The 17,003-nt window shown below is 30.6% G+C and overlaps 1 protein-coding gene across 3 annotated transcripts; it reads right to left on the bottom strand.

Annotated features, from left to right (window-relative positions):
• Positions 1 to 6,244: 6,244 nt before the first annotated feature.
• Positions 6,245 to 16,545, bottom strand: LOC149739260 (3-galactosyl-N-acetylglucosaminide 4-alpha-L-fucosyltransferase FUT3-like). Of its 3 annotated transcripts, none has more exons than XM_089873995.1 (4): positions 16,087 to 16,545; positions 8,270 to 8,452; positions 7,509 to 7,740; positions 6,245 to 6,960 (listed from the first exon to the last, which is right to left on the bottom strand). In XM_089873995.1, exons 2-4 carry the CDS (start codon positions 8,407 to 8,409, stop codon positions 6,394 to 6,396), a joined length of 939 nt encoding a protein of 312 aa, XP_089730121.1. In that variant the 5' UTR covers positions 8,410 to 8,452; positions 16,087 to 16,545; the 3' UTR covers positions 6,245 to 6,393. The 3 variants fall into 3 exon arrangements, with proteins under 3 accessions (XP_089730121.1, XP_089730122.1, XP_089730119.1); XM_089873996.1 differs by lacking the exon at positions 16,087 to 16,545 and adding an exon at positions 15,262 to 15,376; XM_089873993.1 differs by lacking the exon at positions 16,087 to 16,545 and adding an exon at positions 9,244 to 9,600.
• Positions 16,546 to 17,003: the final 458 nt, after the last annotated feature.

A 17,003-nucleotide genomic window follows, 5' to 3' on the forward strand; every position in this document is an offset into this window, starting at 1 on the left:
CCCATATTTTGTTAATTTTTTTCATTATCTGCCAATAATTTGTTAATTTTTTTTATTATCTGCCTATAATTTGTTAATTTTTTTTCATTATCTGCCCATAATTTGGTAATTTTTTTCATTATCTGCCCATATTTTGTTAATTTTTTTCATTATCTGCCCATATTTTGTTAATTTTTTTTTATTATCTGCCCATATTTTGTTAATTTTTTTTTATTATCTGCCCATATTTTGTTAATTTTTTTTATTATCTGCCCATAATTTGTTAATTTTTTATTATCTGCCCATAATTTGTTAATTTTTTATTATCTGCCCATATTTTGTTAATTTTTTTTATTATCTGCCCATAATTTGTTAATTTTTTATTATCTGCCCATAATTTGTTAATTTTTTATTATCTGCCCATATTTTGTTAATTTTTTTTATTATCTGCCCATAATTTGTTAATTTTTTTTATTATCTGCCCATATTTTGTTAATTTTTTTTATTATCTGCCCATATTTTGTTAATTTTTTTTCATTATGTGCCCATAATTTGTTAATTTTTTTTTATTATCTGCCCATATTTTGTTAATTTTTTTTTATTATCTGCCCATATTTTGTTAATTTTTTTTATTATCTGCCCATAATTTGTTAATTTTTTTTAATTATGTGCCCATATTTTGTTAATTTTTTTAATTATCTGCCCATAATTTGTTAATTTTTTTTATTATCTGCCCATATTTTGTTAATTTTTTTATTATCTGCCCTTAATTTGTTAATTTTTTTTATTATCTGCCCATATTTTGTTAATTTTTTTTATTATCTGCCCTTAATTTGTTAATTTTTTTTATTATCTGCCCATATTTTGTTAATTTTTTTTTATTATCTGCCCATAATTTGTTAATTTTTTTTATTATCTGCCCATAATTTGGTAATTTTTTTTATTATCTGCCCATAATTTGTTAATTTTTTTTATTATCTGCCCATAATTTGTTAATTTTTTTCATTATTTGCCCATAATTTGTTAATTTTTTTTATTATGTGCCCATATTTTGTTAATTTTTTTAATTATCTGCCCATATTTTGTTAATTTTTTTTATTATCTGCCCATATTTTGTTAATTTTTTTAATTATCTGCCCATAATTTGTTAATTTTTTTTATTATCTGCCCATATTTTGTTAATTTTTTTAATTATCTGCCCATATTTTGTTAATTTTTTTAATTATCTGCCCATAATTTGTTAATTTTTTTTTATTATCTGCCCATATTTTGTTAATTTTTTTTCATTATGTGCCCATAATTTGTTAATTATTTTTTATTATCTGCCCATATTTTGTTAATTTTTTTTATTATCTGCCCATATTTTGTTAATTTTTTTAATTATCTGCCCATATTTTGTTAATTTTTTTTTATTATCTGCCCATATTTTGTTAATTTTTTTTCATTATGTGCCCATAATTTGTTAATTATTTTTTATTATCTGCCCATATTTTGTTAATTTTTTTTATTATCTGCCCATATTTTGTTAATTTTTTTTATTATCTGCCCATAATTTGTTAATTTTTTTTATTATCTGCCCATATTTTGTTAATTTTTTTTATTATCTGCCCATATTTTGTTAATTTTTTTTATTATCTGCCCATAATTTTGTAATTTTTTATTATTATCTGCCCATAATTTGTTAATTTTTTTTATTATCTGCCCATATTTTGTTAATTTTTTTTATTATCTGCCCATAATTTGGTAATTTTTTATTATCTGCCCATAATTTGTTAATTTTTTTTATTATTTGCCCATATTTTGTTAATTTTTTTTATTATCTGCCCATAATTTGGTAATTTTTTATTATCTGCCCATAATTTGTTAATTTTTTTTATTATTTGCCCATATTTTGTTAATTTTTTTTATTATCTGCCCATAATTTGTTAATTTTTTATTATCTGCCCATAATTTGTTAATTTTTTATTATCTGCCCATAATTTGTTAATTTTTTTTTATTATCTGCCCATATTTTGTTAATTTTTTTCATTATCTGCCCATGATTTGTTAATTTTTTTTATTATCTGCCCATATTTTGTTAATTTTTTTTTATTATCTGCCCATATTTTGTTAATTTTTTTCATTATCTGCCCATATTTTGTTAATTTTTTTTTATTATCTGCCCATATTTTGTTAATTTTTTTTTATTATCTGCCCATATTTTGTTAATTTTTTTTTATTATCTGCCCATATTTTGTTAATTTTTTTTATTATCTGCCCATATTTTGTTAATTTTTTTCATTATCTGCCCATATTTTGTTAATTTTTTTTTATTATCTGCCCATAATTTTTTTTTTTTTTATTATCTGCCCATAATTTGTTAATTTTTTTCATTATCTGCCAATAATTTGTTAATTTTTTTCATTATCTGCACATATTTTGTTAATTTTTTTTCATTATCTGCCCATAATTTGTTAATTTTTTTCATTATCTGCCAATAATTTGTTAATTTTTTTCATTATCTGCCCATATTTTGTTAATTTTTTTTCATTATCTGCCCATAATTTGTTAATTTTTTTCATTATCTGCCCATAATTTGTTTTTTTTTCATTATCTGCCCATATTTTGTTAATTTTTTTTTATTATCTGCCCATATTTTGTTAATTTTTTTCATTACCTGCCCATATTTTGTTAATTTTTTTCATTATCTGCCCATAATTTGTTAATTTTTTTATTATTATCTGCCCATATTTTGTTAATTTTTTTCATTATCTGCCCATATTTTGTTAATTTTTTTTATTATCTGCCCATATTTTGTTAATTTTTTTCATTATCTGCCCATAATTTGTTAATTTTTTTTATTATCTGCCCATATTTTGTTAATTTTTTTCATTATCTGCCCATATTTTGTTAATTTTTTTTTATTATCTGCCCATATTTTGTTAATTTTTTTTTATTATCTGCCCATATTTTGTTAATTTTTTTCATTATCTGCCCATATTTTGTTAATTTTTTTCATTATCCGCCCATAATTTGTTAATTTTTTTTATTATCTGCCCATATTTTGTTAATTTTTTTCATTATCTGCCCATATTTTGTTAATTTTTTTTATTATCTGCCCATATTTTGTTAATTTTTTTCATTATCTGCCCATATTTTGTTAATTTTTTTTATTATCTGCCCATAATTTGTTAATTTTTTTTATTATCTGCCCATAATTTGTTAATTTTTTTTATTATCTGCCCATATTTTGTTAATTTTTTTTCATTATCTGCCCATAATTTGTTAATTTTTTTCATTATCTGCCAATAATTTGTTAATTTTTTTTATTATCTGCCCATAATTTGTTAGTTTTTTTTCATTATCTGCCCATAATTTGTTAATTTTTTTCATTATCTGCCAATAATTTGTTAATTTTTTTTATTATCTGCCCATAATTTGGTAATTTTTTATTATCTGCCCATAATTTGTTAATTTTTTTTATTATTTGCCCATATTTTGTTAATTTTTTTTATTATCTGCCCATAATTTGTTAATTTTTTATTATCTGCCCATAATTTGTTAATTTTTTTTTATTATCTGCCCATATTTTGTTAATTTTTTTCATTATCTGCCCATGATTTGTTAATTTTTTTTATTATCTGCCCATATTTTGTTAATTTTTTTTTATTATCTGCCCATATTTTGTTAATTTTTTTATTATCTGCCCTTAATTTGTTAATTTTTTTTATTATTTGCCCATATTTTGTTAATTTTTTTTATTATCTGCCCATAATTTGTTAATTTTTTATTATCTGCCCATAATTTGTTAATTTTTTTTTATTATCTGCCCATATTTTGTTAATTTTTTTCATTATCTGCCCATGATTTGTTAATTTTTTTTATTATCTGCCCTTAATTTGTTAATTTTTTTTTATTATCTGCCCATATTTTGTTAATTTTTTTTATTATCTGCCCATATTTTGTTAATTTTTTTATTATCTGCCCTTAATTTGTTAATTTTTTTTTATTATCTGCCCATATTTTGTTAATTTTTTTTATTATCTGCCCATATTTTGTTAATTTTTTTATTATCTGCCCATATTTTGTTAATTTTTTTTATTATCTGCCCATATTTTGTTAATTTTTTTATTATCTGCCCTTAATTTGTTAATTTTTTTTATTATCTGCCCATATTTTGTTAATTTTTTTATTATCTGCCCTTAATTTGTTAATTTTTTTTATTATCTGCCCATATTTTGTTAATTTTTTTCATTATGTGCCCATATTTTGTTAATTTTTTTCATTATCTGCCCATATTTTGTTAATTTTTTTCATTATGTGCCCATATTTTGTTAATTTTTTTCATTATCTGCCCATATTTTGTTAATTTTTTTTATTATCTGCCCATAATTTGTTAATTTTTTTTATTATCTGCCCATATTTTGTTAATTTTTTTCATTATCTGCCCATAATTTGTTAATTTTTTTCATTATCTGCCCATATTTTGTTAATTTTTTTCATTATCTGCCCATAATTTGTTAATTTTTTTTATTATCTGCCCATAATTTGTTAATTTTTTTTATTATCTGCCCATAATTTGTTAATTTTTTTTATTATCTGCCCATAATTTGTTAATTTTTTTCATTATGTGCCCATAATTTGTTAATTTTTTTCATTATCTGCCCATAATTTGTTAATTTTTTTTATTATCTGCCCATATTTTGTTAATTTTTTTTTATTATGTGCCCATATTTTGTTAATTTTTTTCATTATCTGCCCATATTTTGTTAATTTTTTTCATTATCTGCCCATATTTTGTTAATTTTTTTTATTATCTGCCCATAATTTGTTAATTTTTTTTATTATCTGCCCATAATTTGTTAATTTTTTTTATTATCTGCCCATAATTTGTTAATTTTTTTCATTATGTGCCCATAATTTGTTAATTTTTTTCATTATCTGCCCATATTTTGTTAATTTTTTTCATTATGTGCCCATATTTTGTTAATTTTTTTCATTATCTGCCCATATTTTGTTAATTTTTTTCATTATCTGCCCATATTTTGTTAATTTTTTTTATTATCTGCCCATAATTTGTTAATTTTTTTTATTATCTGCCCATATTTTGTTAATTTTTTTTATTATCTGCCCATAATTTGTTAATTTTTTTTATTATCTGCCCATAATTTGTTAATTTTTTTTATTATCTGCCCATATTTTGTTAATTTTTTTTATTATCTGCCCATATTTTGTTAATTTTTTTTATTATCTGCCCATAATTTGTTAATTTTTTTTATTATCTGCCCATAATTTGTTAATTTTTTTCATTATGTGCCCATAATTTGTTAATTTTTTTCATTATCTGCCCATATTTTGTTAATTTTTTTCATTATGTGCCCATATTTTGTTAATTTTTTTCATTATCTGCCCATATTTTGTTAATTTTTTTCATTATCTGCCCATATTTTGTTAATTTTTTTTATTATCTGCCCATAATTTGTTAATTTTTTTCATTATCTGCCCATATTTTGTTAATTTTTTTTATTATCTGCCCATAATTTGTTAATTTTTTTCATTATCTGCCCATAATTTGTTAATTTTTTTTATTATCTGCCCATATTTTGTTAATTTTTTTCATTATGTGCCCATAATTTGTTAATTTTTTTTAATTATCTGCCCATATTTTGTTAATTTTTTTCATTATGTGCCCATAATTTGTTAAATTTTTTTCATTATCTGCCCATGATTTGTTTATTTTTTTTTCATTATCTGCCCATAATTTGTTAAATTTTTTTCATTATCTGCCCATGATTTGTTAATTTTTTTAATTATCTGCCCATAATTTGTTAAATTTTTTTCATGATCTGCCCATAATTTGTTAAATTTTTTTATTATCTGCCCATAATTTGTTAATTTTTTTCATTATCTGCCCATAATTTGTTATTTTTTTTATTATCTGCCCATTATTTGTTAATTTTTTTTTCATTATCTGCCCATAATTTGTTATATTTTTTCATTATCTGCCCATAATTTGTTAATTTTTTTCATTATCTGCCCATAATTTGTTATTTTTTTTATTATCTGCCCATAATTGGTTATTTTTTTTTATTATCTGCCCATGATTTGTTAATTTTTTTCATTATCTGCCCATAATTTGTTAATTTTTTTTATTATCTGCCCATAATTTGTTAACTTTTTTATTATCTGCCTCAATTTTTTTTTTAATTTTTTTCATTATTTGTCCATAATTTGTTAATTTTTTTAATTATCTGCCCATGTCTGTTTATGAAATTAACCAAACATATTGTTTCAATAACTTTATTCATTTATAAATCAGACATAAAATATGCAGTGCAGTAAATTTGCAAAAACAAATTCTTACACCACGTATTAGTTCTGTGAGTGCCTGATTAATTTTGAAGACAAATTTGTGAATGGGGTTATTATTGTACGTCATAATAAACATTCTTTTGTTTCATTGAATGTCAGATATTGTCTCACAGATTCAACAATTTTTCTTTGTCTCGTCATTATGACGTCACACAAGGCCCTTTCTTTTGATTTTGAATAAAGTCTTTTAATTCTTTCCATTCCCTCTCCTGGGTTTCGAACCCAGTTAAAATATTCCCTGTATGCTGTATCGTTCTTATCAAGATATAAAAGATATTCAACCAACTTGGCCGGGCTTTCAAATTCTTCTGTGTGGATATAAGACCCAGGTGGGGCCAGATATTTAATGTCATTTTTGCTTGGCCCCCAAACAACAGGGACTCTCCCATATTGAATACCATTTCTCCAGAACTTTTCGGTAGCATAATCTTTACAATGCTCCGCATTCTCGAATGACAAATAGAACTTGTACGATTGTAGTTGATTTTCTGAAAATCTGGAAAATTCTTTTTTATTTTTAAAACAATGCCCGAATCTGTCGACCGGAAGTCCAGCTTCTACCATCTTTGTGACGTAATCCATTCGAAGTCGCGACCCGCGGATTTTTTTACAGTTGCTCACGACCCATAACTGTTGAACATTAAACGGCGTGTTAGCAATATACAAAGTCATCAAAAAGGCCAATGTTTCCCAAATATTTGCGCCAGACCCCAATTTTAAATGAAGTAACAGCGAAGTTTCTGTCGATTTTAGAAACTAAACTTCTCAACAATTTTGTAACATGGAGAAAAAACTGTTGTCGATAATTTAACTTTTACAATTACAACAAAAAATTTCATGATCCGTTGACCTAACTAATTTAAAGGAGGCCAATTTTTAGCTGGGAACCATAAGTTGAGGAATACCTCATTAAATAATATATATCGTATCATATATAATACTGCGGAGTAAGATGGGACACCTTTAGCACATAATAACCAAATATCCTGATCGTGTTTTAAACAATTGACAACGGTCTATGGGATTCGTGAGGATACGGTTTTATAATTCTTTGAATGTTCTTTGTTTACTACCAAATGGTTCGAGAAAATACAATGAAATAATGTCCCATCTTCCCCCACCATACTATATTGTTTAATTATGACGTTTTAAAACGTATTATGACGTCACGCACTCACCGCTACTTTCTTTTTCTTGGATATGAGGTCATCAACGTAGTCTTTCCCTCTGCTATACATACTCGTGACGTCATCAGGCGTGACGTATGGGGTGAACACGTCAGAATCCCGTCTGTGCGTCATAGTAATGTTGATGAAACTGTCGTCGAACTTTCTCAGGTTCCGGGATTCCCCGTGTATGATATTGGAAGGGGATTCCATCGTCATAAAGGTGAACAATTGATCTTCGTCCCTGAATAAATATTGTTCAGTATATTGTTGGTTTAAGTAACTTATTCATGTGACTAAGTGGAAATTACTTTATTGGAAAGTCTCAGATTTTTGTATCTCTGACAATTTAAACAACCCGCATGAGACCACCGATGCAATAAATGTGTCCCCAGAACACACACGCCTATAACAGTGGCAACGGTGAGGCTCGAACTCGTAAACTCTGAGCTGGTGTTCTGTCAACAAAACCATGGATTCTACATTCTGCGTTTAATTTTGAAACAACTTCCAAAGTAAATGGTGATTCTTAAAAATGGAGAAGCGAAAACGTTCTATAGTAGGGTGGGGGAAGATGGGACACTTTTACATTATATTTTTCGTTCTATTTGGTAGTAAGAAAAGAACATTCATAGAATTCTAAAACTATATCCTCACGACTCCATATAGGCCGCCGTTAATTGTTTAAAACACGATCAGGATATTTAGATATTATGGGCTAAAGATGTCCCATCTTACCCCGTAGTATAATATCTTACTAAAACCATCATCACCTGTAATGTTTCCATGGCATTGTTTCGTCATCAAGTGCAGTGTGATGAAACAATACAGCTGCAGCCTCTTTTATACGATTTCTATTGTAAGTAACCATGCACTTCCCCACGGTGTCGCCCTCTGTCCACCCCTGATCCATCTTACCCCATGGTCCTCTCCATACCAAGATAAGTGATCTGTTCCTGCGATATCAGCGGGTGTGTGAAAAAAAGAGTTTAAAAACCGTGTTATGAAACAACTGCCGTTGCCCCGCTATGCGCGGATAAATAAGTTGCATAGCGGGGCAACGGCAGTTGTTTTATAACATAAGCGAGCACGAGGTGTATGAAACAGAACACTCGTGTTATAACGACTGCCGTTACCCCATCATGCGAGGTAATAAGTTATATACGTGGTAACTTGTAAGTGGGCACGAGATGTATAAAACAAAACACCCGTGTTATAACAACTGTTGTTGTTCCGCCATGCGCGGATAAATAGGTTACGTACGTGGTAACTTGTAAGTGGGTACGAGGTGTATGCAACAAAATTAAAATAGTGTTATTTCGACTGTGTTACCCGGTCATGCGAGACAAGTAACATTTATTAACTGACAAAACTGTCCCACAATCACAACGCCTGTAGTTAAAAACATTTTTTTGTATTATATGCCTCGTGGCCCGGACATTGAATGAAGAATAAAGATGGCCAGGGGGGCCAAGCTATCTTTCGCCGCCTGGTGAAGAATATTTAACAGTCATAATCAATCATCTTCTCCCACCTTATATGCATTACGTGTTAATATGAACATAGTAGGGCGGGGTAAGATGGGACACCTTTAGTACATAATATTCAAATATTCTGATCGTGTTTTAAACAATTAACAACAGTCCTAGGCGATCGTTGGAAACGGTTTTATAATTCTTTAATAGGACGAAAAAATAGAATAAAAATATGTTCTCATCTTCCCACACCTTACTATAAATATATTTACCTCAAAGAACAATTTTCATTTCTCTGACTTTCAAATATCGCGCTAGTTCTTTTAAATTGAATATAAAACAAACTGTTTGTGTTTGTTAAGTTTAAACGCAAACAGGATAAACAAATAAACGTCGCGAAGAACAAACAAAACTTAAATAATTTATTCTGCATTTTAAACCCTGAATAAATAGAATTACAAAATGCCTTTTTTAGTAATACTTTTATTTTTTTCGCAAACTGTACGATTTTTTTACCAATCTCTATTCTTATTCGCAGCCTTATAATTTTCCACTAAATTTTCAACATAATTCAACCTGAATTTAAATCAATCAAACTTTTATCTAAAAACTAACTGTGGCTTAAAATTGTCTTTAAAAATCTATTTTCATTTAACAATAAACTTGCCATTCACTCTTTATTTCACTTAATAACTTTGGGCATCTACGAATTGCGAAGATTTTGTAATCGTTCAATAAACTTCCAACTATGAGGATTAAGTTGTTTCACTTCCCCTGTAAACCCTGCATTTTAACACATAGCTAGAACCGCAATATAAACCAGTCAGCTCACAAACGATAACTGACCAAGGGCATGCAGGGTTTCTCTGAAAAATCTATCAAACAAATAAAATCTAAACACGCGCAATCACACCACGGTTGCTCCGGCCTGCGGGCTGGAAGTTATTAGAAAATTGTTCATCTATGTTTCGGAGGTGGCGGCTATACTTTAGCGTGGACGTTACGCTTAATTTGAATCAAAAAGCATGGCCTACTCAATACACGGCCTAGGAATACACCGAAACTGCTGAGAAAATAAGAGGCCTATTGACGCGAACAATGCCCATTATAATACGTTGTTACGTCACGGTTTTATGAATGGAATTTGCTGTCTGGCTGTAGTTTTTGCATCAAAAAACAGTTTATTTACCTTTCTCGGTTAAATTACCTTATTTTTCGGGTTATTTTATCAACATCTTATATTTTTTATAAATGTTTACGCATGACTGAACAGATAGGAGTTACTTTTAACCACGTGCGGCATACAAGTAAGTTTTACCGACAGTTTAGTTTGGCTCAGTCGCTGAGTGAAAATGGTATTTGGCCTAAAACAGAAGTTTTTTAAGACAGCCTATATATATATAGCAAAAGAACACCGCAGTAACAACAAGTAAGTTAATTGAAATGTCCGTTGTGGACTTTTAAAACCGGTCCTTAAAAACAATATAGGATATTGGATAAACACAAGCATTAGCCTTTTGTCTCAAGGTGCTTATGCCTTGATCTGTCCTGCTGCTCATAACCCATTTTCTACTCGAGGTTTTTTTTGTTAAAGCAGGACAGAGGCTCTTCCTCGAGGTCCAAAAATGGGTCATATAGCACATGATAAATTAAAACTGTATAATACTAACGAACTCACGATAGCCTTTCTTCGTATTTAAGTATTGTGTCGAACTTTAGATCTTTGTCGCTGCTTAAATTTTATTAGTGCTTCCTTCCTGACAGAATTATTTACATATGTCTGTTTGTTGTTAAAAAATATATTAATGATGTTACTGATTGAAGATCTTCTTGCCACTTCTTCGTGATCGTAACATGCAAAGATCGTACCCTTATCCAAATACTTGTCCAATACATGCCTGGCTGCTGTTTTGCATGGAATGTCTGGATGGGAAGCTATACAGTTTTCAACACAGTCCAATAAAAGGAAACCAGCAGATACAAAATCAAACAATGAAGATGTTGGCAAAGTCAGGCCACCTCTTGACAACAAATCAGTATAATCTGAATGAACATGGCCCTCATCTGAATCTTTTTCCAAAATGGCAATGCAGTCGACGCACTTTAACTTTTTCTTCAGTTTTAAAGCAACATACCCGGAAACCAAATAGACCACTTCAGAACTGTCAGGAGACAGAGAACAATCTGTAAAATTTGACATTTCTTCATCTACATCTTTTTGGAAGCTTTCAAACACTGTACTGCTGGGTGTTGACTCTAAGCCTTCTTCTTGCCAAAAATCTACATCTTCCTTTAAAAGTGACCGACAAAGCAAAATCTTCTCAGAATTTGTTACTTCACGTAGGCTTACCAAAAACATCCCACCACTCATTTGTCTGTACTGGGAAAACCTTCTCTCAATCGGATCACTTTGCAGTTTCGCCATAAGAACAAAGTTGTACCCTTCTGCAAGCAAATCTTCAACAAGGCACGCTTGAGCATTTAAAGTAGTAATAAGTGCATTGAATGTTTGTTTCGACAAACAAAGATAGGATGAGCTCTTCGACCATTCCAACAACCAATTTGCAAAAGATCGCAAGAATACAACCTTCCCATCATTCGATACAACTCCATTTCCAAGTGAGTTTGGAGCGTAACGCTGTTTACTATTTACAATACACCACCACGTATTAATCAAACCTAAAAAACCAATAGCATCCTTTCTTTCAGGAAAAAAACTTCGACATGCTGCAATTGTAGTATCATGAAATACAGCCAGGGCTAAACCAACATTTTGCTTGTTACATCCAGGGTGCAAGGACTTAACAGTCAATTTGTGAGCTTTGCGAAGGTAAGCCTGTAAAGATTTATCTTTGTCAAATACGGCATGTAAATCAGACCAAGCAATATGTCCTCCAGGTACCGTCAAAGTCGTATCTTGGCAAGGAACTGAAATGGATAGTGGTGGGAACACGAACCTTTTACAGTTTAACAAGTTGTTCCGAAGGTTCTTTAGTATATGCACATTGTCAAAAAAAAGGTAAGTTTTACAACTGGAGGATTGGTGTTGGATGTACAAATCATTTCCTGGTTGTAATTGTTTGAGCAATTGAAAAGCTCGAACGTTTGCAGAATGATTATCAGTAACAATTGCCCTAACAGAAAAACCATGCCCACTCAGAATAGACAAACAATCAATAAATTTTTCGGCCATCCATTTACCATCCACTTTGGTTTCAGGGCATGCTTTAATAACAATCGGTACCGACTTCTTCAATCCAGTTATCATAAAAACAACCACTCCCTTGAAAACACCACCTTCCTCATCAGAACCAATATACTGTCCACCATGGTATTCCACCGACTTCTGCAAGTACATTTCATCAGCAATCAACACAACATCATTTGAAATAGCACCCTGGTCTTTCATAAGCTTAGCGGCTTTCACTGCATCGACGTTTTTACTTTTTAACTTTTGTAGCAAGGATATCGATGGAAAAGCAAACTTTTGCAGCAACAATTTATAAGCTTGTACAGATGTGTACCTCAACAAAAGTGAAAAACGAATTAGATCACACGAATATGGGTCCTGTGATTTTTTTTCATATAACTTTCTGTTGTTTAATTCTGTCACAATGTTGTTTCTATTTTGCAACGAATCTTCTATGTTCGAGAGGTAACTGGAAAAATTGGCCAACATTGAAAAACACTCCAATCTGCACTTTTTATTAAAATTAGTAAACCAATTTGGAAGAGGCACAGGGATGTTTTTATACTGCAATTTAACATTCAAGTTGGGGTCTATGGTGATTGCCTCGTATATGGAAGGAAATCCTTCAGAGTCAAACTTCATTTTATAGTATGTTGCGTGTGTTTCACTTCGGTGAAATTGAAAACCTGGACAGTGATCAGCAGAAAAGTCCATAAAAGATTTGACTTTGTCTCTTTCAACAAACTCGGGAAATTGATCTTGTTGAAATATTCGCTTGGAAGGAAGCTTTCTAGGTGGCTCTGGAATATTTAGTGTTGATGGTCTCTTCATTACTGCAGCTGGATATATGGTAGGAAATGGAAATAACTTCCAATTCAGGCGTTTTCTTAGTGGTCCACCTTGAAGAAAACGTTGTTCAAAATGTTTGATGCAAATAGTGTTGTTCGAAGTAGGCTTAAAGTCAACACGGTTAACAAACTGGATCCATTTATTCACCAAGTCAGGCTTATTCAACGGAAAATGAAAGGAAGGAACTTTATCTGAATTGGCAGTATAGCCAGAAGTACATCCCACTACAGAACACTTATTGACCATGCTTAATAATTCTGCTGGCTTAGAATTTAATCTAAATGAAATTATGAAGGTGTGCTGCATTATAAAACTTGCCATATGCCTGTCCACTAAATTAAATATAACCAAAACGTAGGTTTTCTGTGTTGGTAAACTGAATATGCTTGCTCGTCTCTCTTTATGCTTAATAAACTGATATTTATATACTAATAAACCTTTTGCGCTGCTTTATATGTCTGGTATGATTTTAACTAACCAAGAAAATATCCCTGCGACACGTTCTGTGATAAACTGTAAGTTAAAACAACCTAGAACTGGTATTAAACCTACCAACAACTGCAAACTGCATTCAAAATGAAGGAAATCCATTCATAAAACCGTGACGTAACAATGTATTATAAAGGGCATTATTCGCGTCAATAGGCCTCTTATTTTCTCAGCAGTTTCGGTGTATTCCTAGGCCGTGTATTGAGTAGGCCATGCAAAAAGGTACCTGGTGTATAAATAACTCAACCTGAATTTTAGTCATTGAATGTTGTAACGAAATTCGGATTAATTAAAACAGCAAAGAGAAACGAGACTTATAGTTCTGTAGGGAAAGATGGGATTCCGTTATAGCATCTAAATTTTATGACTCGAAATTGTGTTTTTTACAATTAACAAAGTCGCAAGGCTGCGGTTATATGATTCTGTAAATATTCTTTGTTTACTACCAAAATGAGCAGAGAAAAGATAATAAAAACGTGTCCTATTTACCCCAGAGCCATAGAAATACCGAGTAGTCCAACCCATTGTTACGTAAAACACAAATTGAACGGCAATTTGGGTCCAAAATAACACAGTAGGTATAGGGAAAATGTATGTTTTTCGGTAAATTACAGAAAAACTTGGGCCTAAAAACAAATTTAAAGGTTGAAAAATGTAAAAAACATGTGTTATTTGTTTTCTGTGTCAAAAAAAGTGAAAAATTAGAATTAGAAGCGGTTGATTTGCGACATTTTAGTCATTTAATGCGGCTAAATTTATACATTTTTTCTAAAAAATGTTTGGTAAGGTAAATAGAAGCTGTTTTACACCTTCCCACAATAGGAAAACACAAACAAAACTTAACAAGTTCGTTTAAACCCATTGTCAAAGTCACCACTTTTGCTCTATTTTGGACACACATAGACGGCAGTTGGACTACTCGGTGTTTATACGACTCTGATTTACCCCACCCTACTACATCAGGTATTAAATTACACTTACAAAGTATACTACAATAATAATGACAAAAACATTAAAAAAACGCGAAACCTCAAGGCATTTATAAAGTGCCTGTTTCAAAATATTCTAAAATTCAAATCTCCACAGACATTATGACGTCACATGTAAACAAACATATCTTTACAATAACATTTTAAAACAAATTGTTTAAAATATTTAAATATTCTCACGACTACTATAACACGTAGTATTTATATATTTAAATAAATGTAAGGAAACAGAAGCACTATATATGCTATCTATTATCTTATGTTTCATCAATAAGCGTGTTTTAACAACTGTTGTTTTACCGTTACTACCTGCTTTTCGCTTTTGTAAACTCTTCCGTTCTTCGTTATCGTGACCGAAGAGACGAAATAAATTTCATTAATTTATTCTAAAGATATTCTAGCCAAGATATCTCCTAGAAATTGGGCCTGATTAAATGAGACTAAATTGCTGGATTAATATCAATTACAGGTTACATAGGCGCGGCAATACAATTAACATTCTCTACACTTGAAATTGTTTAAAATTATTAACTGAGTATTTGAATATAATATTTCTATCGCAACCATATCATAAACTGAATATTATTGTAGGGTGAGACACGGCACACTGGGATATGTCTAGTTTGTGGGGTAAGATGGGACACCTTTAGCACATAATATCTGAATATTTGTTCGTGTTTTAAACAATTAACAACGGTCTATGCCGAGTAAAATTTGTACAGTTTGTTAATATATATAAGTATAAAACGCATTTTAAGAAGCTTTATTTATACCTTGTAATAAATTCCGCGAATCTGACCCTGATCTGATGTACATATAGTTGAACGATTCTAGTATAGTGAAATACAGTAATGATCTGGTGCTACGGAAACGTAACCAACAAAAATCAAGTCCAAGTCTCTGCAAAAGAAGTATTTATACCATGCCATATTAGGAAATTATACCATGCCATATTATTTATACCATGCCATATTAGGAAAACGAAGACATAACGATTCACTCTTTCTCGCCTCATTAATTAGCGCACTTATTTGGATATGTCAGAAGCTATAACACAGGAGTTCCATTTTATAGAATTTATATCACCGCTTACGATTTACCAAGAATGCGAATTGTGTGCAGCTGTAATTTTGAGCCGGCGACTTATAAATCTTATCCACAATTTATAGAAAAACGCGACGCCACTATAAATTAATTCACTAATTACGGTTCAGGGAGCCGTGGTACAGTGGTTAAATAGCGCCTGTATCCACCCAAAAGGTTGTCGGTTCGACGCTCGGCACCGCCACAATTTTGGGCGTTAGTGTCTTTAGGCAGGACGATTATCGGCTATTGATCTAACCGAGTAGTCACTAATAGGTTATATATATTGCCAGGAGAGCGACACGTACAAAAGTTGGTAATTTACAAGTAGTAAGCGCGCACGAGGTGTATGAAACAGAACACATGTGTCCTAACGACAGCCTATGCTAACCATGCAATGATAAAGAAGTTGCATGAGCTGGCATGAGGTGTATAACACAGAACACCTGTGTAATAATGACAGTTGTCGTCGTTGCATACAATGATAAATAAGTTACATCAATCAAAGCACCAACCTTTGACAGGCAGCCAATATTGGCAGCTTGAATAATTAGAACGTTTACAGCTTGCACCAACTTCAAGCAATCAAACTTCATGCTTAGTTCGGAGCCATCATGCGCTGTAAAACCGTAAGAGCCCGAAATGGTCAGTTATTAAAGTAGGTGGGGGCAAAGTGAGTACAGACGACGTTGGTGGGGGAAGATAAGACACCTTTTCATTTTTCTTGTCCCATTTGGTAGTAAACAAAGAACATTCAAAGAATTACGAAACCGTATCCTCACGACTCCTATAGTCCGTTGTTAACTGTTTAAAATACGATCAGGATATTTGGAAATTATGTGCTAAATGCTTCTCGTCTTACCCCACCCTGCTATAAAATATAAAAGCTATCTTAAAAGCCAGTATTACAGTAATTGATTTCTAATAAGACTGACTACAGCTGCAATTTACATTGTAGAGCGTAAATCAACCTGACCTACCACAACAACGACATTCTTAAAGTGATCTCTGATTCTTGGAAGTTTTAGGTAAAAAGAAAAAGTTTTAATTCAAATTTGGGCGGGTAAATTGATCCAATCAAAAAGTTTCAATTTATCCAGTGTTGCAATTTAAAAATTCGATAGAAACCTTTTAAAAATGTGATATTTTTGTTGGACATTTATGCTCGCGCGGCGGGAATTTGTAACTGCAATTATAATGCCCTCTCCCGCAAAAATCAATAGCGCCTAATATATACCTCATGCTCATTGTCGAGTTATAACTTTCTATACACAAATGGTGTATTTATACACCTCATGTCCGCTTACGGGTAAAAAAGTGACCTTTTCATGTATATTTGCTAATTTGGATAAACTTTTAGTGACCGCTAGGTTGGCGCAATGCCGCCCACACGTCCACAGTGGTGGCAGCAACGAGCCTCGAACTGACTACC

The sequence above is a fragment of the Ciona robusta genome, chromosome 3, assembly GCF_009617815.1.
Source record: "Ciona robusta chromosome 3, ASM961781v2".
NCBI classification, from domain to species: domain Eukaryota; kingdom Metazoa; phylum Chordata; class Ascidiacea; order Phlebobranchia; family Cionidae; genus Ciona; species Ciona robusta.

Coding starts and splice junctions, on each gene's coding strand:
- LOC149739260 (XM_089873993.1), bottom strand. CDS start 9,404: ATGCAGAATAAATTATTTAAGTTTTGTTTGTTCTTCGCGACGTTTATT. Junction 8,453..9,243: donor AATGAAAATTGTTCTTTGAG/GTAAATATATTT, acceptor CTGATATCGCAG/GAACAGATCACTTATCTTGG. Junction 6,961..7,508: donor CCAAGAAAAAGAAAGTAGCG/GTGAGTGCGTGA, acceptor AATGTTCAACAG/TTATGGGTCGTGAGCAACTG.